At 40.0% G+C, this 24,732-nt stretch overlaps 1 protein-coding gene across 1 annotated transcript; it reads left to right on the forward strand.

Moving 5' to 3' along the window:
• pi4kb (phosphatidylinositol 4-kinase, catalytic, beta) lies at window positions 1-22,902 on the forward strand. Its single transcript, XM_061881867.1, has 14 exons — window positions 1-152; window positions 2,259-2,407; window positions 4,607-5,225; window positions 6,037-6,396; window positions 9,409-9,495; window positions 9,843-10,070; window positions 12,043-12,270; window positions 16,151-16,254; window positions 16,335-16,439; window positions 16,515-16,638; window positions 16,706-16,971; window positions 17,979-18,111; window positions 18,176-18,296; window positions 22,357-22,902. The coding sequence occupies exons 3-14, from the start codon at window positions 4,641-4,643 to the stop codon at window positions 22,536-22,538; spliced, it is 2,523 nt and encodes an 840-aa protein (XP_061737851.1). The 5' UTR covers window positions 1-152; window positions 2,259-2,407; window positions 4,607-4,640; the 3' UTR covers window positions 22,539-22,902.
• The last annotated feature ends 1,830 nt before the right edge of the window (window positions 22,903-24,732 follow it).

A 24,732-nucleotide genomic window follows, 5' to 3' on the forward strand; every position in this document is an offset into this window, starting at 1 on the left:
AGATGGCGGCCAGATACGCACGCTGGAATAAAGCTCTGTTGCCCCCCCGCGGTGGTTGTTAACCAGAGTGGCGATGCGGCTCGACAGGGAGCATCAATGGGGACACAAAGTTGACCTGACGCCGCATTTAAACCCCGCTGAAGTTGAACAAGGTAGGCCCGTTTGCTTGTAAACACGCCGAGGTACACCTTAGCGTGTCGGTTGAGTTGTAGCAACAGTTGGTAATGCGAGTATGCTAATGCTAACTGAGCTAAATGCTACGCAGGCCAGCTTGCAGCTAGCCGGCTAGTCGCTAGTCAAAGTATCCATTTTAATGTAGAAAACAACCAAGTAAATACAACATTTTTACTGCTTTGACGTGTTGTGTCTTGAAATCAATGTCCGTGCCTCACGCAGTTCACGTTCATATAAACACTTAAATAGCTTAGTGCTGACATTTGATGAACTGTGCTAAGCTAACGGGGATTAATTAAAGCGTCACAGTCGCACTTTGTGTTGGAAGACGTCATCGCTGCGTTATTAAAATACACTTATGTTGACCTGTCCATGTTGCATTAAACTCAAGTTAAATAATGCAACTACATTGGTTAAAAAAAAAAAAGGGGAATCAATTGCAGCAAGGTTGTGCGTGAAATATTAATGTCCTCAGGGGGGCGCCGTAGAGCTGAAAGGGACGTAAAGACGTGATGCTTTCATGCTAGTCCGCTGTGGTGAGCCGTCAGGGTAGGGCTGGGCGATATGACCTTTTATTAAAGACCTACTGAAATGAGATTTTCTTCTTTAAACGGGGATAGCAGGTCCATTCTATGTGTCATACTTGATCATTTCGCGATATTGCCATATTTTTGCTGAAAGGATTTAGTAGAGAACATCCACGATAAAGTTCGCTACTTTTGCTTGCCAACAGAAAAGCCCTGCCTCTACCGGAAGTCGCAGACGATAACGTCACATGTTGATGGCTCCTCACATAGTCACATTGTTTATAATAGGAGCCTCCAACAAAAACAGCTATTGGGACCGAGAAAACGACAATTTCCCCATTAATTTGAGAGAGGATGAAAGATTCGTGGATGAGGAAAGTTAGAGTGAGGCATATTGATAGGATATTGATAGCGACTGACTAGAGGAAAAAAAAAATAACGCGATTGCATTGAGACGGATTCAGATGTTTTTAGACACATTTACTAGGACAATTCTGGGAAATCCCTTATCTTTCTATTGTGTTGCCAGTGTTTTAGTGAGTTTAACACTACCTGATAGTCTGAGGTGTGTCCACGGGTGTGTTGACGCGCAGTGTCTCAGAGAAGTCGACGGCAGCTTTATGGGCGGCACAAGCTCAGCCGATCCCCTGTAAGAAGTGACTTTTTACCACAATTTTTTTTACCGAAACCTGCTGGTTGACATGTAGTCAGGATCCATATTCGCTGTGATCCATAGTAAAGTTTCACCTCAATGAATTTTAAACAAGGAATCACCGTGTGTTCATGTGGCTAAAGGCTAAAGCTTCCTAACTCCATCTTTCTACTTTGACTTCTCCAGTATTAATTGAACAAATTGCAAAGGATTCAGCAACACAGATCTCCAAAATACTGTGTAATTATGCGGTTAAAGCAGACGACTTTTAGCTGTGTGTGTGCGCAGCGCTCATCTTTCCTAACAACCCGTGACGTCAAGCGTACACGTAATTACGTGACGTTTTCAAGAAGAAACTCCCGGGAAATTTAAAATTGCAATTTAGTATGATATATAAACTATCAGACTGCGTGGTGGGTAGTAGTGGGTTTCAGTAGGCCTTTAAAGGCCTACTGAAATGAGATTTTCTTATTTAAACGGGGATAGCAGGTCCAGTCTATGTGTCATACTTGATCATTTCGCGATATTGCCATATTTTTGCTTAAAGGATTTAGTAGAGAACATCCACGATAAAGTTCGCAACTTTTGGCCGCTAATAAAAAAGCCTTGCCTTTACCAGAAGTAGCAGACGATGCGCGCGTGACGTCATGGGTTGTAGGGCTCCTCACATCCTCACATTGTTTATAATCATAGCCTACAGCAGCAAGAGCTATTCGGACCGAGAAAGCGACAATTTCCCCATTAATTTCAGCGAGGATGAAAGAATCGTTGATGAGTAAAGTTAGAGTGAGGCACAAAAGAAAAGAAAAAGCGACGGCGGCAGCAGTGGTAGCGTTTCAGATGTAATCAGACACATTTACTAGGATAATTCTGGAAAATCTCTTATCTGCTTATTGTTTCAATAGTGTTTTAGTGAGATTCTAAAGTCATACCTGAAAGTCGGAGTGCTGCGGTGAACGCCAGTGTCTCTCAGAGAAGCCGATGGAGGAGCCAAGATCACAGATGCCTTTTTGACAGCTACAGGAGGAGGTCCCATAATCCACTGAAGTCTCCGGTAAGAGCTGACTTAATATCACAATTTTCCCATCCAAAAACTTGCTGGTTGACGTAGAGAAACATGTTTGCTTGACCGCTCTGTGTTAGAGCTTCACAACAAAGAAACACCGGCTGTGTCTCGGTGCTAAAGGCAGCTTATTTATAGTCTCCATTATTAATTGAACAAATTGCAGAAGATTCAGCAACACAGATGTCCGATATACCGTGTAATTATGCGATGAAAAGAGACAACTTTTAGCAGTGTCCGGTGCTGGGCTAATATGTCCGCTACAACCCGAGACATCACGTGCACGCGTCGTCATACGCGTCATCATTCCGCAACGTTTTCAACAAGAAACTCCACGGGAAATTTAAAAGTGCAATTTAGTAAACTAAACCGGCCGTATTGGCATGTGTTGCAATTTTAATATTTCATCATTGATATATAAACTATCAGACTGCGTGGTTGGTAGTAGTGGGTTTCAGTAGGCCTTTAATATCTCGATATTTTTAGGCCATGTCACGATGCACGATATATATCTCGATATTTTGCCTTAGCCTTGAATGAACACTTGATGCATATAATCACAGCAGTATGATAATTCTATGTGTCTACATTAAAACAATCTTGTTCATACTGCATTAATTTATGCTCATTTTAAACTTTCATGCAGAGAGGGAAATCACAACTAAGTCAATTGAGCAAAACTGTATTTATCAAACAGTTATTAAGCAGTGGCACAACATTCATGCAATTTCCAAAACAGAAAGTGCAAGATTGTCAGAGACATATATATATATAGTACTAAAGTGCATGATGTCACTAAGATGACACATTAAAAAAACACTAAATTAAAGTGAAATGTGTTTTTGTATAGTATTTCTCCAGCAATGGTCATGTGGTGACATCAATTATGGTATTTTCATTGAAGTCAGAGATCACTGAAGGCCTAGGTGGGGAACGCACGGCCCGCCACTGCTAATCAGTATTGTGCATTATCTTTATTTTCTAATACTGTATAAATAGGGTTGTCATGATACCAGAATTTCAGTAGTTGATACCGATACCTATGCATTTTCACAATTGTCAATACTTTATTTGACAAACTGCTGAAACCAATGCATAGAGTGGATGCTGTTGCAGCCCGTAAACAAACGCGCATGTACGTGGCAATTTATCGACGCCGGAAAAATTGCCCACTTCAATTTAATTTATCGTTTGGTTAATTGACTAGACCTAATCAAAAAGCACTACTTTATTGAAAACCGATCAAGTATTTAAGATGAGTGTGCTCCAACATATTGGGACAGGATTTAAATTCCAGTATGAAATATTGCAGAACATTCGAAAAAAGAGCTGTGGTGTTCTATAACCTCCCAGTACATCAAAAATAAACAATACTCGGAATATTACTATGATAATAAATAACTATTTTACGTTCTAAGAAGAACTGCAGTGGTGTGGACAATTACAAAACAAACTGTATTGGTATTAATGTTCTTTGGATATGTTGGTGGTGTCATGTCATTTGTAGTAAAATAGGCTGATTAAAAAGGCTAAAACTTATCCATCAATCCATCTTCTTCTTTTGGTGGTACAATAAATACTCGTGTTTTCAAATGAATGAATAAACATTATCAAAAATAATCGTAATTATAATTTTTGCCATAATCGTCATGCCTTGGTACTGCTACTCGCTAAATATATTAACAGAGTTGCTAATGGCTGTGCGTCTGCCTCACAATACGAAGGTCCTGCAGTCCTGGGTTCAATTCCAGGCTGAGGATCTTTCTGTGTGGAGTTTGCATGTTCTCCCCATGAATGCGTGGGTTCCCTCCGGGTACTCCGGCTTCCTCCCACTTCCAAAGACATGCACCTGGGGATAGGTTGATTGGCAACACTAAATTGGCCCTAGTGTGTGAATGTGAGTGTGAATGTTGTCTGTCTATCTGTGTTGGCCCTGCGATGAGGTGGCGACTTGTCCAGGGTGTACCCGCCTTCCGCCCGATTGTAGCTGAGATAGGCGCCAGCGCCCCCCGCGACCCCAAAAGGGAATAAGCGGTAGAAAATGGATGGATGGATGGAGTTGCTAATGTGCATCACAGATCGTTTCTGCTTTGTCTTATTCTCTGTAAGAGGTTCCTTGGCTGAGCTAAAAGTTTAAAAAGAAGAGGCGCCTTCTTCTCCTTAACTGATTTTTATCCCCTGACTTTGCAGCAGTGGCGGTGGGCGGAGTCTCCCAGCGCTCTTGATGGAAGAAAACAAGTTGGAGCCCTCCCCCACCCCCTCCAGACACAACAGCCCACCCCTCTCTCTCTGCTCCTCCCCCTCCCCGTCGCTCCACTCCAGCCCGTCCTCCAGCCCCCACCAGGCGGGCACCCCCCCGTTGGGCATCATCAGCGAGGGCGCGGGCGAGGCGGGCCTGGTCATCGACGCGGATGTGGCCGAGCAGGCGTGCAAGAATGTCCTACACAAGCTCAAGCTGCACCACGGGGACACCAGCCCCAAAGGGGAGGGGTCGGGCCCGGAAAAAAACGCTGTACCGGGGGCAAAGCTGAAAGAGGAGGTGGATGACGACACGAAAAGCGCACGGCGCCGCTACAGGCACAACCCTTCTAAGCAGTCATGGCTGCTCCGCCTCTTCGAGTCCAAGCTATTTGACGTCTCCATGGCGATATCCTACCTGCACAACTCCAAGGAACCCGGAGTACAGGCCTACATCGGAAACCGCCTGTTCAGCTTTCCTCATGAAGACGTCGACTTCTACCTGCCGCAACTCCTCAATATGTACGTGCACATGGACGAGCACGTGGGCGACGCCATCAAGCCTTATGTGGTGGGTGTGGCGTGGGCGCGGAGCCAGCGCTGTTAGTGATGGGTACTGAATTCTGTACTTTTACAGGCACCGACCGAATTCCGTCCGTTTTACCGGGTATCGATTCACGTAAAATCAAACAATGCCGTATTCCGATACCTTTGTTGCATGTGACGATGCAGACTTGTCACACATGGTTGCAGGTTAACACGAGTTCACGTAAACAATCAGTCAAACAGCACTCAGGGCAGACTTAGTCTAACTCTCTCAAAGTAATGTTGCAATTTTCAACACCGACAAAGCAAGTATGCTTAATAGAAAAGGCTCCACTGTAAGGTAAGGCTCCACTTTTCCAAAATGCGCTAGCTTGATGCTAATTTACATTGGATTTGCCATAGACAGGCTACTATTAGCATTGGTGATTTTATTTGGTGATTTCAACATTTCCAAATTTGGTAATAGAAACTACAACTAAGATGGATGTTACAATCAAACAGCTGGTGTGTAATAAGTACAATATTTACAGTACAAACACTTTGTAGGGCGCAACATAACACTTCATTGAAAAAGCTGCAAATGAGACTCAAATGTAATAGGAAAACAAGACAACGGTATAGCACAGTTATCATAAATGTTACATAAAAAATATAGCTTTATTATCAAGCAATTAACATTTATTACACACACAAAAGTACCGCATTAGCACCGTTTGGTATCGATTCCCAGGTACCGGGAATGGCCATTGTATCGGTTGATATGTGACCAGTACCCATCCCTAAGCGCAGTACACACAGAGCCAGGCAGTCAGTTTACCCTGCGTGCTGTCTTGCAGGTGTACCGCTGCAGACAGAGCATCTCGTTCAGCCTCCAGTGCGCTTGGCTGCTGGGCGCCTACTCATCCGACATGCACATCTCAACGCAACGCCACTCCCGAGGCACAAAGCTGCGCAAGCTCATTCTGTCGGACGAACTCAAACCCGCCGGCGGTGCCCGGGCCCGCCGCGACCCTCTGGTGCTGACGCCCTTCTGTCCCGTGGCACCCCCTGCCACAGCCCTGGGGAGCGAGCACAGCCTGTCGCCCTCGAAACGCACGCATCAACGCTCCAAGTCGGACGCCACAGTCAATATCAGCCTGAGCAGCAACCTGAAGAGGACGGCCAGCAACCCCAAAGTGGAGAGCAGCCATGACGAGGTGACGTACACACACACACACACACACACACACACACACACACACACAGGGAAATTACTGCCAATACTCCAATTTAAAGACACACATTTTTTTTCTACTAAAGCCCAACGCACAATTTGCAAGTTAAAAAAAATATATTTTCGTCAACTTAAACGATTTGCAAGTATAAAAACAATTTTCCTCCATAAAAAACAATTTGCAAGTATAAAAACGTTTTAATCAAATAAATGCTTTGCAAGTATAAACAATTTTTTGCAGAAACGATTTGAAAGTAAAAACGATTTTTCAAGTGTTAAAAAAATATTTTCTTCAAGAAAAAAATTATTCATAAGTATAAAACTTTAATCAAGTAAAAAAACAATTCGCAAGTGTGAAAATAGTTTTTTCTTCAATTAAAAAATTAGTTGCATGTGAAAAAACTATTTTCTCCAGGTAAAAATTTGCAAGTAAAAACTATTTTCTGCAATAAAAAACGATTTGCAAGTAAGAAAAAGCTTTTTTCTACAATTAAAAAACAATTTGCAATTATAAAAAATAATTTTCTGCAAGTGAAAACATTATTTGCAAGATTAAAATCTTTCATCAAATAAATGATTTGCAAGTGTAAAAAAATGTTCTTAAATGAAAAAAATGATATATAAGTTTAAAAACGTTCACCAAATAAAAGATTTGCAAGTATAAAAACAATTTTCCTCAGTAAAAAAAGATTTGCAAGTATTAAAACGTTTTAATCAAGTAAATAATTTGCAAGTATAAACGATTTTTTGCAGAAACGATTTGAAAGTAAAAACGATTTTTCTACAATTATAAACAATTTGCAAGTATTAAAAAAATATTTTCCTAAAGTAAAAAAATTATTCATAAGTATAAAAACTTTGATCATATGAAAAAAACAATTCCCAAGTGTGAAAATAGTTTTTTTTTCAATTAAAAAATTAGTTGCATGTGAAAAAACTATTTTCTCCAGTTAAAAAATTGCAAGTAAAAACAATTTTCTGCAATAAAAAACGATTCACAAATGAAATTTTTTTTTTTCTGCAATTAAAAAGATTTGCCAGTTAAAAACTAATTCCTTAAATTAAAAAAACTATTCTCTTCAATTAAAATGATTAAGTAAAGAAATGTTTTTCTTAAAGTAAAAAAACGATTTGCAAGTAAAAAAACAATTCTCTTCAATAAAAAAAACAATTCGCAAGTATGAACGTATTTTTTCTACAATAAAAAACTTTTTGCAAGTAAAAGCAATTTTTCTACAATTCGAAAAAGATTTGCGAGTAAAAAATGTTTCTACATTCAAAAAAAAAAACATTTGCAAGTAAAAAAATGTTTTTCTACAATTAAAAAACAATTTGCAAGTATAAAAAACTATTTTCTGCAAGTGAAAAAATTATTTGCAAGTTCAAAAAACTTTCATCAAATAAACGATTTGAAGGATAAAAAAATGTTCTTGAATTAAAAAAAGTATATGCTAGTATAAAAACCTTCATCAAATAAAAGATTTGCAAGTATAAAAACAATTTTCTTCAATTAAAAAAACGATTTGCAAGTATCAACTTTTTTTTTCAATTAAATTAGTTTCAAGTAAAAAAACAATTTTCTACAAGTAAAAAAAGATTGGCAAGTCAACTATTTTCTCAAATTAAAAAAAGATCCGCAAGTAAAAAAAAAATGTTTTTCCCCAAATAAAGATTTGCAAGTAAAAAATTAATTTCTTTCAATTAAAAAAACAATTTGCAAGAAATTATTGGATGTAACTAAAATCTTTTTTCTGTTCTTGTGGAGTTTTGGTAGTCATTTCGTTCCAACACACACACACACTTTTAGGGGAACCACACTTTTTTGGGGAATTTTACACATCATTCACAATCCTTATGTAAGACAAGTAGATATATGTTTTTATTTTTTTATGCATTTTGAGTCATAAAATACAGCAAGCATGAGGGGGCTATCAATGCAACTAAAGAAAGTAAACTATTCCGGCCATAAAGCCCTCTAAAAACATCCAAAAAGCGCCAACAAAACACCAATTACATCTACTGACATTAACCAAGTATTAGCGAAGTTGTTATTATAAGCGCTAACACAGACATATTCTTTTTAGCGGCGCCGTGATCACAGAGAGCTAACCAGCTCATGCTGCTATATTAACGTATTGAGCTGCTACATCGCCCCTGACTTGGTGAAAGTTAATTCTAGCTTATAAATCATGCCTCTCACCTGGATAGTAGAAGGTTGTGGACATAAACCCACAAGTTGGTCAACTTTGACATCCATCTTAGACCCGGAAAGACGCTCGTTTGCGCCACCTTTTTTTTTTAATCCTTGGTTAGGATTATGATTATTTCTTAATGTAAACAGGAAGATATAAACATCCAAGTGAGAGCAAACATTGTACAGTAAGTGCTTGTTTTATTATGTCTGTTGTCTCATGAAATCTGTCATTAGTAGGACTGTTGTTGTTGAAGGGAAAAGCGAATTAAAACGCTGCCGTATGCTTCAAAGGATCAAAATGCGTAAATATTACATGTTATTATGAATGTTACTACAATACATATATACTTACACTGTGTATATAAAATATTAATGGAGATTTTTGGATGTTTTTTAGAGCCCTTTGTAAGCGGAATAGTAATAACTCCCAGTGACTCCATTGTTAGCTGACTTTTGCTAACAATTTATTGACGATTTAAAATGCATTAAAAAAAAAAACTAAGAAAAACCTGTTGTTGTTCCACATAAGTACTGTGAATGATGGTTAAAATTTTTTTAAAAAGTGCAGTTCTAACAAAGGCTAACTGTGAAAACATCAAATGGGGGTATTGCTGACATGTGTTCATCAGTCTCTACACCTCCCTCAAGGAAAGTCATTGCTCCGCCCCTTTTCTAGAGCATCACATGACCTGCACACTGCCCAATCAGCAAGCAGGAAGTGATTAGTTCAACACGTTGGGATGGCGTGCTTCGTCTTTTAGTCCACAATCACTTCTCTCACCTCTGACCTCTGACCCTCAGGACAGAAGCCCCTCCTCGGCCTTTGTTGGTTTTGCGAACAACGGCGTTGATTTTGCGAACAACGGCGTCGGTTTTGCGAGCAACGTCGTAAGTTGAGCTCTTTGCTGGCTGGCGGGGTGCATTGTGGGAAATGAAGATGAGGATGTGTGCTCTGGTGCTGCTTCTGCTTGCTATCGATGGAGGTGACGGCTTGATGCTTCATTGCTCGATGGCTTTGCATCGCGGTCACACGACGGCGTAGGTTCCTCCTACTGTCCGCTGATTCCCACTCGCTAATGAAGTTATAATTGATGATTGGTTGGTTGATCAAGTCATGTTGGTGCCTGGGTTTATAATTGTCATTCATCGCCATCTTCGTCCTAATGGTCACTGCTTGACTCTTGTGGTGTTCAGTTAAAAGCGTTTCCGTACTAACGAGGGCTGTGGGCCCGCAGCCGGTGCGTCTGGCCCCCCAGAGGGAGTTCATCAAGTCGCTGATGGGCATCGGCAAGCGTCTGGCCACCTTGCCCACCAAAGAGCAGAAGACGCAGCGCTTGATCTCGGAGCTGTCGCTGCTCAACCACAAGCTGCCAGCGCGAGTGTGGCTGCCCACCGCCGCCTTCGAGCATCACGTGGTCCGCGTGCCGCATACGCAGGCCGTGGTGCTCAACTCCAAAGACAAGGTGAGGCCGACGCCCTCTTTTGAACCTATGTGATGTTGCTTGCCTTGTCCCAGAAGACTTGTTTAATCATTAAATATGTATTTATTAATAGTATTATCATTCATATTTATACATGTTATAAATACATTATTATTGTTAAAATATTCCGATTTACATTTTACTAATTATTAATAAATTATTTTTTATTTAAATATTCTGGTACATATTTAAATATTTTCTACATATTTTAATAATGGCTTATTATTTATTTAGATATCCTGTTAAATATTGTGTTATTTATATTAATAAAATAATACGTTATTTAAATATTTTGATAAATATTGTATTTATCTTGTAAATATTATTTTCCCACGACCCCGAGAGGGACAAGCGGGAAAAAATGGATTCATGGATGGATGGAAATATTCAATTTTTGATTAATACATTCTTGATATTTATTTAAATATTCTGAGAAATATTTTACGACGGAGCATCTGTGACGTCATGTGCTGTGGTATTGAAATGTTTTAACAATGGTTTATTATTTATAAAAAAAAATAATATTATATAATAATAAAATCGAAAAAATAATATAAAAATGAACTTGTTAGATTAAAAAAAAATCTTGTGTTATCACCTCAATTACATCCACTTTTTATCTTCTGTCATTGCAATGAATGACACACGGGGGCGCCACTGACTCCAATCGCATAATTTATTTTTTAATTATCTTGTAAATAAGGCACTCAAATGTTTATTTGCAGCCTAACAAAAAGTAGAAATTTAAATTGCCAGTGTTGTGAATTCATGTATTTGATAAATAAAATAGTAAAAAAAAAGATGTATATCTTGCCTTTTAAGGCTGCTTATCTCATCGTTCAGGTTTCTGTACGGGTTCAAAATAAATACTGTACTCTAAAATAATGGTGGTTTTGTTTTGTATGTCATATTTAGTAGTTATATACGTAGGTATTTAAAAATAAAAAAGGAAATCATGATGACTGTGTGAACGAACAATTTCAGGGAGTGATTTTGTCTTTGCGCATAGGTGGACCGATTGAGTTGTGACTGCCCCATCTAGTACAAATCATTCCATACTTTTTAATAACATAAAAAGTATAGAAGTTGAACCTACATTTTTCGCAAGACAAGCGAATGGGACAAGTTTGGGGAGATTTTGACATACAGTAGTTGGGTCTAGTTAAATTTACACGTTTATAACAAAATACAAAAATGTATGTAGCACAAACATAGAACAAATGAATGGGACAAGATAATTTTATGTAGTTGTCTAGATATAATTAACATGTTAATTACACGGTAATAACATACAAATATTATAGACCAACAATTTTTGTAGCACAATTGAGACTGATTAGGGGAGGTTTTGACACTGGCGGGCTGGTTATGAATATTGAAACGTTAATAGCTTATAATGGTGGGACATAAAATGTTGCAACACAAACAAGGAAAAAGTTTGGGGTGATTTTGACATGGTTGGGGGTTTAATTATTATTTTTTAACACGTTAATAACAAACACTACAACGCATTTAATAACATAACAACTATAACAGTTAGACCAACGTTTTATGCAGCACTAACAATTGGGACTGGTTTGGGGATATGTTGACAAAGATGGGGTCTAAATATGATTATTAAAACCTTAATTTTAGCTTATTAACTTAAAAACTCTAAAACAGTAACTGCCACAAAATGTTTTTGGCACAAATGAATGGGACAATTTTGGGGAGATTTATCCATAGTTGTGTGTAGATATGATTAATACCACATGAACAACGCTGCTAACATAAAACCATAAAACGTTAACTTAAAAAACTGTAATGGCACAAACAACACATTTTGTAGCACAAATGAATGGGACAATATTGGGGAGATTTGGATGAGGTGGGGGGGGCCAACTTCACACTGGTCTCTTTAGACAACCCCCCCAGAACCGCTTTGGCCCGCGTCACGTGATTGCTGTCCCCGCAGGCGCCCTACCTCATCTACGTGGAGGTTCTAGAGTGCGACAGCTTCGAGTCGTCCAGCGTGCCCGTGCGTATCCCCGAGAACCGCATCAGGAGCACGCGCTCCGTGGAGAACCTGCCGGACTGCGGCATGACGACGGAGCAGCGAGCCGGCAGCTTCTCCACCGTTCCAAATTACGATAACGACGACGAGGCGTGGTCTGTGGACGACATCATCGAGCTTCGGGTGGAGGTGGGTCATGCGACGTCATCGCCCCACCGACATTAACCTGACCTCAGAAATGCTGTTTTCATGTTAGCATTTCAAAGTGTTCGAGAAGACAGGAACATTTGAAGTGAAGTGAAGTGAATTATATTTATATAGCGCTTTTCTCTAGTGACTCAAAGCGCTTTACATAGTGAAACCCAATATCTAAGTTACATTTAAACCAGTGTGGGTGGCACTGGGAGCACGTGGGTAAAGTGTCTTGCCCAAAGACACAACGGCAGTGACTAGGATGGCGGAAGCGGGAATCGAACCCGCAACCCTCAAGTTGCTGGCACGGCCACTCTACCAACCGAGCTATACCGCCCCATTTATTTTTTTGTATAGGGGACCTAAAATATATTACAATTATCAACATTAATTTGATGATGTCCCACTGTTCCAAAAGACACTTGAACTAATCGTAGACATGGTTTCCCCAACAATGACAATATTCTGTGGCGGTGATGGTGTGGTTAGGGTTGTGGTCAATATAACACCATCATACAGTTTGCATGATATGCGATTTTTTTTTTTTTTTTTTTTTTTGCCTGCGCTGTGGAAGGCAGATGAATCTCCAGTAGCTCTGTAGTTGTAGATCTTTTAAACTTATCTTTTATCTTTAATTATTATTATTTATTAGATCTTAAACTTATATTTTATCTTTTATATTTTATCTGTTTTATGTTTTCCTTGAAGACATAGTGAATCCCAGTGCAATACTTTTTCATAACATGGTCACTACTGCCTAGTTTCTCTTGTTATATTCTTATTTTACTGTTATATTTTTATTCCCATTGCTGCTTTTTATTGTTATTGTAATTTTTTTATTTTGTTTCCATTTATACCCCCATTATTTACTTGTTACTTATTAAATTTGATCTCAATTCTGTACACCGCTGCTAGAATTTAAATTTTCCTGAGGGAACTCTCCTGAAGGAATCAAAAAAGTACCATCTATCTATGATTCGAGGCGACTGCAGTCTGACCATCCGGTCGTTTTAATAAGTGCCCTAATTCCCCAAAACAAACGGTCGCTAAATGAATAGTTGACAAATGAGCAGAAAACAGGCGAGAATAATATGTTTTAGGAACTCGTGTCAATGTTCCACCTCTACTGTCTCCGACTGCTCACTCGTTCCTCAGAGCAAACATCCCACAAACTGCAAGAGCCAAATTGTTTGCCCTTTTCCTTCTTAATCTTTTACATTTAAGAATTACGGTCTAGAAAATGTAGACTTGAGATCGCCATAAATGCACCAGAACTAAGACGGACTGGATTTGGAGCCATGTTTGCTTCTGTTAACACCATGACGTCATGTCTGCATGCAGGTCAGGCTGCCTTCAAGTGAGACAGCACATTTTTTTTGTAATGTGAAGGATTATATAAAAAGATCAGGTTAGACAAAAAACAAACTGGACATCCTCTGATGCAGTGTGAACGTAGCCTTGTCATCAACGACCAGCAGCAAATGTAGCATCTTTTTTGGTGTTATCAATAGTGCGAAAATAATAGGCGATATCGACAATAAAGGCCAAAAGTTTAGACACACCTTCTCATTCAATGCCTTTTCTTTATTTTCATGACTATTTACATTGTAGATTGTCACTGAAGGCATCAAAACTATGAATGAACACAAGTAGAGTTATGCACTTAACAAAAAAAAGGTGAAATAACTGAAAACATATTTTGTATTCTAGTTTCTTCAAAAAGGCCACCCTTTGTTCTGATTACTGTTTTGCACACTTTTGGCATTTTCTCGATGAGCTTCTCAGGTGTGCCTTACTAAGGTTAAGGGAAATTTTCTTTATCAATAGGGTTGGGACCATCAGTTGTGTTGTGAATGAAAAGGTGTGTCCAAACTTTTGGCCTGTATTGTTTATCCATTGATACATTATATTACATTCATTTCCCATTAAAAACCTTAATTTTTAAGGTGTTCACGTTTTTATTTTGTCGTGGCGGGCCACTATTATCAGTTACATGTCGGGGAAACTCATGTCGTTACAGACACTTGAATTATTCACAGATATATAACTTCCCACTTTTCCAGCAGACACTTGAACTAGTCACATATATATATAATGTCCCACCATTCCAACAGACACTTGACCTAACTGCAGATATTTAATGTCGCACTTTCCCAACAGACACTTGAATGAGTCACGTATATATAATTATAACTCAGTGGCCTAGTGGTTAGAGTGTCCGCCCTGAGATCGTGAGTTCAAATCCCGGCCGAGTCATACCAAAGACTATGAAAATGGGACCCATTACCTCCCTGCTTGGCATTCAGCATCACGGGTTGGAATTGGGGGTTAAATCACCATAAATTACTCCCGGGCGCGGCACCTCTGCTGCCCACTGCTCCCCTCACCTCCCAGGGGGTGATCAAGGGTGATGGGTCAAATGCTGAGAATAATTTCGCCTACATCTAGTATGTGTGTGACAATCGTTGGTACTTTAACTTTAGCTTTTCCACCATTTTAACAGACACTTGAACTAACTGCAGATATATAATATCCCACTGTTTTAACGGACAATTGAAATAACCGCACATATATATTGCCCCACTGTTCTAACAGATACTTAAATTATCCCCAGATATTGTACATAATGTCCCACCGTTCCAACAGAGACTTGAACTAACCGCAGATATATAATATCCCACCATTCCAATAGACCAGGGGTAGCGAACCTATGGCTCTAGAGCCAGATGTGGCTCTTTTGATGACTGCTTCTGGCTCTCAGATAAATCTTAGCTGACATTGCTTAACACAATAAGTAATTAATAATTCCACTGGTAATCACAGTGTTTAAAATAACGTTCAAATTGCAAAACATTCTCATGCATTTTAATCCAACCATCTGTTTTCTATCGCACTTGTCCAAGATGTCGCATTAATGGTAAGAAGTATTCTATTTATTATTGGTTAACTTTAGAATAACAATCTTGTTGAAAACAATTAGAGACTTATTACACTCTCAAAATGTTGGTCTTAAAAATGCACGCATTTAGTTGCCAGTGCCCCCCGCGACCCCAAAAGGGAATAAGCGGTAGAAAATGGATGGATGGATGGATAGTTGTATTCAGTGTTAAAAAATGTTATATGGCTCTCACGGAAATACATTTTGAAATATTTGGCTATCATGGCTCTCTCAGCTGAAAAGGTTCCCGACCCCTGCAATAGACACTTGAACTACCCGCAGATAAGTAATGTCCCCCTATTCTGACACTTGAACTGGTCACAGATCTACAATGTCCCACTCTTCCAACAGACACTTGAAATGGTCAGATATATATAATGTCCCACTGTTTTAACGGACACTTGAACTAACTGCAGATATATAATGTCCCACTGTTTTAACAGACATTTGAACTGACCGCAGATATATATAATGTCCCACTGTTCAAACATTCGCTTGAATAAACTGCAGATGTATATAATGTCCCACTCTTCCAACATACACTTGAACTAACCACAAATATAAAGTCCCACTTTTCCAACAGACACTTGAACTAACAGCAGATGTGAAATGTCCCACTGTCTTAACATACACTTGAACTAACCACATATATATATATATATATATATATATACATATATATATATAATGTCCCACTGTTCTATCAGACACTTGAATTAACCACAAATGTATAATGTCCCACTGTTCTAACAGACACTTGAATTAACCACAAATGTATAATGTTCCACTGTTTTAACAGACACTTGAAGTGGTCACAGCCATTTGAAGTTCCAGTTGAAGTGGTCACAGCCATTTGAAGTTCCAGTCTTATTGTAGACACTTGAAGCAAGCACTAGTAGTCTGGAAAATAACTATTTAAATGTTTTTTGGCCCAAGTAGCCAGAAGTTCATGCGAGCAGTGACAACATCAGTCAGTTCTCAGTGGACAGCATCACCAGCCTGGAGAGCAAAGAGCCCGTCTTCATCGCTGCAGGAGACATCAGGTTGCCCTTTTGATCCTTTTTAGCAGCTTCTGCTTGTCAATAAATCCATCACGCTTACTGTCTTCCCGTGTTGTGTTCAGGCGCCGTCTGTCAGAGCAGCTTGCGCAGACCCCCAACGTTTTCAAGCGTGACCCGGAGGACCCGTCGGCCGTGGCCCTCAAGGAGCCCTGGGAGGAGAAGGTCCGGTAGGTGTTTGTCTCAGCCGACGTTAGGCGTATAGCTTTGTTGTATTTGTAACCTTTGACCCGTGCCCTCTGCAGGAGGATCAGAGAAGGTTCTCCTTACGGCCACCTCCCCGCCTGGCGCTTGCTGTCCATCATCGTCAAATGCGGCGATGACCTGCGCCAGGAGCTGCTCGCCTTCCAGGTGCTGCAGCAGCTCAAGGTAGGTGGGTGGGGGCGTCATCCGCTGACCCCCGTCCCTCAGATAAGTGGTCTTCCTCCCGCCGCAGTCCATCTGGGAGACGGAGCGCGTCCCCCTGTGGATCAAGCCCTACAAGATCCTGGTCTTGTCGTCGGACAGCGGCATGATCGAGCCGGTGATGAACGCCGTGTCGCTGCATCAGGTGAAGAAGCACAGCCAGCTGTCTTTGCTCGAGTACTTCCTGCAGGAGCACGGCGCCCCCACCACCGAGGCCTTCCTGTCGGCCCAGAAGAACTTTGTGCAGAGCTGCGCCGGCTACAGCCTCATCTGCTACCTGCTGCAGGTTAAAGACAGGTGAGTCCGCACCCCCACGTGAGAGCTGCTTGATTAATCCAAATTAGTACGATAACGTGACCGCAAGAGGCGGAGGTTGTTTTTTTTAGCCCGTCGCCATACAGAATTTCTGATCCTGACGTTTCTTCGCTTCAAACAGGGAGAAAGAGGTGTCATTCTGTGCTTCGCTCTCAGCACCTGAGTGTGTTTATTTAACAGTAGATTTACCTCTTCTTTTCTCAAAGGGGCCGTGTGATCCCAGGGAACATGCTTTATCAGTATCATGCTTCGAAATGCTGCGCACTGCAAGACATGCTTATTGTCGCCAATAATCCTGACTTCCTCATTTTGGTTTTTAATTAAAAAAAAAAAAAGGCAGCACAATATGTTTTATTACTTTTTGTTTTGTAAGAAATATATATATTATGCTTCTGGGTTAATGTTGTTGATCAATTAGAATTTATTTTTATTTATTTAGTGAATTTTTTTCAGTTTTAAAAGCTTAAGTCTGTCATAAAATCAATAAGTATATATATATATATATATATATATATATATATATATATATATAAACATTTCGTTACAGACAAAAAATCAATGTTAAAATTATGCTTTGTGGTAAATGTACGTATCTATTTTGTTCTCTTCAATGGGAATAATGATACAATATTATGCAATGGTGTACTTAAAACAATTCTTTAAACAAATGATACGGTTTATAGTGGGGGGGGGTGCGTGAAATGTTTTCTTCTTCATAGGTGGAGCGTGACAGAAAATAATTGAGATGCACTGAATTAATTGGTCACAGATATTCACAATCTTTGTTTACGAGAACGCCGGCTTTGCGTACAGACAGAGAGCCGTGCGACTCACTCGCGAGAAGTTTCGCAAAGTACCAAAAAAAATGTGAAAAAAATCCTAAATTGAATCACAATCACAATTTTGTTGACAACATTAAATTTTTTCTCAAAATGGCGCAGCCCTAGTGCACGCTGTGATCTGAAAGTGTTCCTGTCACGTCCCTTCAGACACAACGGCAACATCCTGATGGACGCTCAGGGTCACATCATCCACATCGATTTCGGCTTCATCCTATCCAGCTCGCCTAAAAACCTCGGCTTTGAAACGTCAGCCTTCAAACTTACTGAAGAGTTTGTGGCCGTGAGTTAACTGGCAGTTTTTCTTTGTCACAGTAGAGGCCTCACATTCACTGTTTGTGTGTCAGGTAATGGGCGGTCCAGACGGAGATATGTTTAACTACTACAAAATGCTGATGCTGCAAGGACTCATTTCCGCCAGGAAGCACATGGACCGCGTGCTGCAGATCGTGGAGATCATGCAACAAGGTACTACTCTAATCAAATACTAGGAATGCTAACAAAACACCTGTGTCAAGTTGACCCTTACCATTGCAAATACCGTATTTTCCGGACTATAGAGTGCACCGGTGTATAAGCCGCACTCACTAAATTTCAGAAGAAAAATAGTTTCCATATGTCAGTCGCACCGGACTATAAGCCGCAGATTTATATGTTGTGAAATGAGTTTAGAGAAATATTTTATAAATGTTTTTTTACATACCATAATTGTTTCCAAATGATGTCTGTAACACGGCAGTAAAAGGAATGATCACACTAACTGCGCCAGCTAGCTCTCCAATCAGCTCAAAAGACTCAATAACTCTACGATGGCGTTTTGGTGAATATACAAAACTTAAACGATACAAAAAGAATGCCTTGTAAGTTAATAATACTAACACAGACACTCGTAAACGTGTTAGCATATTAGTGAAGTGAAGTGAATTATATTTATATAGCGCTTTTCTCTAGTGACTCAAAGCGCTTTACATAGTGAAACCCTAAACCAGCTAATGCTAATGACCCTAGCTTCATTACATTACCTATAGCATGTACAAATATGCATGAAAACACACATGGGACAGTTAATTATTCAAGTATTGTTTTAGTTATATTGTAAAACATACAATTGTTGATTGCGTAACGAATGAAGAATCCATACGAGTAGAAAACGTTATGGACGGCTTGAAGAAGGAACAGCACTTTGACTACTGGTTGAAAGCACTAAATAGAAGGACACTGCAGCGCCTGCAGTCAGCGAACCCGTCCAAAAAAATGGCACCATAGCACCAACATTAACAGGCTTTTTCAGTGCCATTGCTTGTTTTAGTTTTTTTTAACTATTTGTATTATGGCCGTCAGTATAAAAAATAAAAATTAAAAAACCCATAATTTAGCCAGACTGTTTTATAAATCACAGGATTTAAAGTGTAGGAAAAAAAGTAGCAGCTTATAGTCTTTGGTTGTGCAGCAAACATTTTTTTGTGTCAAATCTCCTTAAACTTGTCCCCAAATGTTTGTGCTGGTTCATGCTGCAAAAAATATGTCTATCATAGGTTATATGATAGCAACGCGTTGTTATTGGGGCTGTCAAAGTTGACGTGATAATAACACATTACCTCTTAAGTTCTATTTTTAACGGGCGATTAACGCGCACGCGTCTTTTTTTAACTTTCGTTCCATTTTGTAAAGTGGGAAAATAAAATGGCGTTCAGTTACTGATGAGCAAGTAGAAATGCAAAAAGAAAAGTGTACATTATGAAAATACCAGGTCCAAACCCGTCCAACTCCCGACATGACTATTCAAACTTTGATTGCCCTGAAACAACGTTACTGGTGCAAACAAATGCCTGCTGCGCATGTGAATTCCGAGAGGTGAAACTTCACCTCCGTGTTTGGATTACAGTTTGGTGCACTGAGAACATAAAATGTAGATCGTTACTGAAACATCTTTGGTAAAATGGAATAAAAGTTAAGCAGAAATGAAAAATGGTAGGCAGGATTTTATTGCAAACATGTGAAGACACCTCTTCTCAAACCAGTCTCACATATTTCCGGCTTCGCAATAAAAGCGCTACACGTCACATCCGGTCCAACTATAGTACAAAAATGAAAACGTCTTGCATCACGATCATGCTTTGTAATGTAATCTGTGATATTTCTACCGAGATTATCGCTCGTACATCATTTGAGGAACGTCAGGCAAAAATAAAGTGAATATTTTTTTTAGAATAGAATAGAATAGGCTTTATTGTCAGTATATTTGCATACAACGAGATTAAAGAATCTAACTTAAGGTGCGGTTGTGGAAACAAATATGGGGTAAAATAAATAACACGAAGTAATAAAGGAAAAACTAACAATTGAAATAAACCTGTTACAACCTGTTCTTGGTGATAGTCCTCAATTACAGAATGTTTAGCGGTGCTGTGCGATACCACTTATTTTGGTTTTCGATCCGAGTAAAATTCAGGCAGTTATCTGCGATACTTGGTGTCTGGTAAAATGTAAAAAAGGTGTATATTTAAAGTGTCGCTGACTTGGGGAATTATCGTCAAATGTTTTAAAAAAAACTATATATATTTCAGTATCAGTCACTAATGTTTAGCAGGTTGCATACCACAATTTCTTAATAATTAGCGAAAACATTGTCATGCAGCAAAACAAATATGATTAACTTCTACAACATGTAATGCAGGTAATATTTATTCAGGTAGAAATATTACAGAAAGATGATGTTATCAAAGCATGATCGTAACAGTCCACATTTTGTGGTATTAATGCGTGGGACTGCTATCTAAACATGGAAGTGTAGCTCCTCCTCTGAACTCAAGTGCTCCTGCAGCAAGAATACAAATTCTGTATTTTTTTTTTAACAAAATATAATATTTGACAAGACACCAGATTTTTTTAAAAATTCTCATTAAAAGTGTGTTTATCCTTTTTGTGATTAAGTGTTTAAAAAAGCATAATGTTTAATACACATTTCATTAAAACAAATTAAACGTATTTTCCAGACCATAGGGATCACCGGGTTATAAGTCGCACTGCTGATGAATGGGCTATTTTTTTCTTTTTTCATATTTAAGGTGTACCGAATTATAGTGCGCATTAAAGGAGTCATATTATGATTTTTTTTCTAAATGTAAAATACTTCCTTGTGGTCTACAAAACATGTAATGGTAGTTCTTTGGTAAATATGTTGCATAGATTATGTTTTACAGATCATCTTCAAGTGGCTTTCTGACAGTCTCTTCCGAATGAGCCGTTTTGTGGGCGGTCTTATTTACGTGGCTCACCTTCGGCAGCGTCTTCTCCCCGCCATCTTTGTTGTAGCGGTGAAGCATGCAAAGAAGGGAGTGGAAGAAGGGCGAAAAGATGGAGCTAACTGTTTTAATGACTTTACTTCAATCAATAACGGAGCAGCATCTCCTCATCCAGAAACAACCACTCTGGAAATGTGTTCCGTGTAAAACCGTCCGACCGGAACTAATAACTAAAGTCCTTGGGTGAATAATGTAAACTCACCATACCAGTATGTTTTAGCACTTTCTTGGCGAGTGTACTGACATATATAAGTAAGAACTTTACACTACTTTTTATTAGAAATGGCAACTGCGGAGGATGAATGTCCCATAACAAGAAGATAGGGGGAAAAAGAAGAAGCTTATAGACTACGGTGTCGCCAAGGACTACACAGACAGACGCGTACAATTTTTCAGGACTTATGCAGATCCCAAATGCAGTTCAGCAGGTACCAGAAGGTAAGAAAAGTTCCTTTTGCATAATATTGCGAAACAAAACGGCAGGTAACGTCTTACCTTATAGACACACCATAATAATACTCGTATGTTAAAGCACATCAAACGGTGCAGCTTACACGTATCTCTTATGTTTGACTGCCATCTACAGGTCACACGTATCATTACACCATATACCAAATAAAATGGCTTCGAGAGGGTAAGCTCAACAAAACTTATTTCTTACATTAGGCGCACCGGGTTATAAGGCGTGATGTCGAGTTTTGCGGAAAACAAAGAATTTAAGTGCACCTCATAGTCCGGAAAATAATGTAATTGTTCGTCAGTAATACAATTTTAAAATGATCTGTCTACGGTACACCTAATAATAATCAAAAATTATATCTATCTGTGATATCGTGATTAATTTTAAGTTAATTATGCAGAATTGTGATTAATTATTTTAATAGTTTATTATTATAAAAAAATGCTTTTAAATATACATTTTTTTCATCTGTCCTGTCCAGCCACTTTATTAAATATTTTGGTAGATTTTTTTTATTTTAATTTTTTAACCAGTCCCGATTTATTTTAAGTAATATAGAAATGTATCAGAGCTGTTTATTTCATGGAGGAATGTAGTTCATCATTGAACTGGCACCCAATGTCATTGCCAAGTATTGATTTTGATTCAAGAATGAAGCCGTTGCCCCCAAGAATGGAAGCCGCCCTCGTAGACAAAAAAAGGAATGGCGGTGTTCTGTATAGAAGACCACGCTGAGTAACAGGTGTGACCTTTGACCCTCAAGGCTCGCAGATGCCATGTTTCCACGGCTCCAGCACCATGCGGGGCCTGAAGGAGCGTTTCCACATGAGCCTGACAGAGGAGCAGCTGCAGGTTCTGGTGGAGCAGATGGTGGACGGCTCCATGCGCTCGTTGACCACCAAACTCTACGACGGCTTCCAGTACATCGCCAACGGCATCATGTGACCACTCCCCCCTTTCCCCCCACCCTGTGTTGACTTTGAAAAAGACGCGTACGCTAAACGAACAACATTCCACTTACCCACGTGATGATTTTCGCATTCTCAGGTTTTTGTGAAAAAGAGACTTTTCAAACTACAACGTCAAAGAAAGGAAACATTCCTGATGTATTGGCGGCAAGTGGGCGGAGCCTCAGAACTGTCCTGTAGAGCCACACCTTTGATGTGTGTGTGTTGCAACCAATCACTGCTTGCCCTCAATGTCTGCTCCGCCCATTTTTATATGCGATGAGTCATGGCTTTTCAGAACAAATCCACCCCAGTCCCCCAAGAAAACCACCAAAATAAAAGTGTGTCAATACTAAAACACATTTTAAAGCCTTTTTTCTTTTTTTTATGAAATACTGTTTGTAAAAGCAAAGTTTTCCTTCACTATTTGTTGTCACAGCTTTGTTCCAAAATGGAAGAAAATTAATTTTGTCCTCAAAATTCTACACACAATATCCCATAATGACAGACTGAAAATATTTTTTTATTAAAAATATTGCAAATTTATTAAAAAACAAAAAATTAATGACATGGACAGAATTCCCAACTCGATGTTCATCACGGGCGTAACAAAAGGAAATTGTAAATAATTGTACATCCAAGACCTCAACTGATTGTACCGGAGTTGATCTGGAATCAATAAAAATGTTTGAATAGATTTCATAACCTTTAAAGTATGCAACTTATTTTTTCAAACTAAATTCCCAAACAAAAAATTAAAATGGTTGAAAGTCAGCCAATATATAAAACTGAAGACAAACACCAGTTAACAAACCATAGAGCTGTTTCCTACTTACACACCTTTATAAAATTATTGAAAAACTAACCATTAAAAAAAAAGTGCCGGAATGTATTCCAGAATCGCTTCGAAGCAGTCCGGAAATTGTTTTCCATGGTTTCCCCAAACTCCTCCCATGTCTGAGTTTTTGCGTCCACGACCGCCGAAGCCACACACCGCTTGACCCGTCAGTACCTGTCCGCTGCCTCTGGAGTCCCATGAGCCAAAAAGACCCGATAAGACTCTTTCTTCACCTTGATGGCATCCCTCACGACAGGCACCAACTACCTTGCGGCCACAGTTCCAATTGAACGCCTCGACAGTAGAGATACGGAACATGCTCCACTTGGACTCAATATCCAGCGCCTCCCTCGTGACATGTTCAAAGTTCTTCGAGGGGTGGGAATTGAAACTGTCTCTGAGAGGAGACTTTACTAGACTTTCCCAGCAGACCCTCACAATGCATTTGGCCCTGCCAGGTCTGTCCGGCATCCTCCCCCAAACTCGGAGCCAACTCACCACCGCATGGTGATCGGTAGAAAACTCTGCCCTTCTCTTCACCCGAGTGTCTAAAACATGAGACCGCAAACTACAAAGTCCATCATCAAGCTGCGGCCGAGAGTGTCCTGGTGCCAAGTGCATTTATGGACACCCTTATTTTTGAACATGGTGTTTGTTATGGACAATCTGTGACCAACACAAAAGTCCAATGACAAAACACCTCTCGAGTTCGGTGGGCGACTGTTCTTCACTATCACGCCGCTCCAGGTTTCTCTGTCATTGCCAATATGAGCGTTGAAGTCCCCCAGCAGGACAAGGGATTCCCTCGAGAGAGCACTCTCCAGTACTCCCTCGAGAGAATCCAGAAAGGGGAGGTAATCGGACCTGCTGTTTGGTGCATAAGCACAAACAACAGTCAGGACCGGTCCGCCCCCAACACGAAGGCGTAGGGAAGCTATCCTCTCGTCTACTGGGTTCAAGTCCAACGTGCAGGCTTTGAGCCGGGGGGGCAACAAGAATTGCCACCCCAGCCCGTCGCCTCTCAGTGCTTGCAACGCCAGAGTGGAAGAGGGTCCAGTCCCTCTCGAGAGAACTTGTTCCAGAGCCCCATCTCACGCACCAGCTCAGGCTCCTTACCCCCCAACGAAGTGACGTTCCACGTCCCAATAGCTAGCTCAAGTAGCCATGGATCGGACCCCCGAGTGTCCTACCTTTCCCGCCCAGATCATACTGCATCCGAGGTGGGTGGTGAGCCCATTGGAGGGGTGACCCACGTTGCCACTTCGGGGTGTACCCTGCCTGCCACCAGTAGGACAAGGGATTCCCTCGAGAGAGCACTCTCCAGTACTCCCTCAAGAGAATCCAAAAATGGTAG

This window comes from Nerophis ophidion, linkage group LG21, assembly GCF_033978795.1.
Source record: "Nerophis ophidion isolate RoL-2023_Sa linkage group LG21, RoL_Noph_v1.0, whole genome shotgun sequence".
Taxonomy (NCBI): domain Eukaryota; kingdom Metazoa; phylum Chordata; class Actinopteri; order Syngnathiformes; family Syngnathidae; genus Nerophis; species Nerophis ophidion.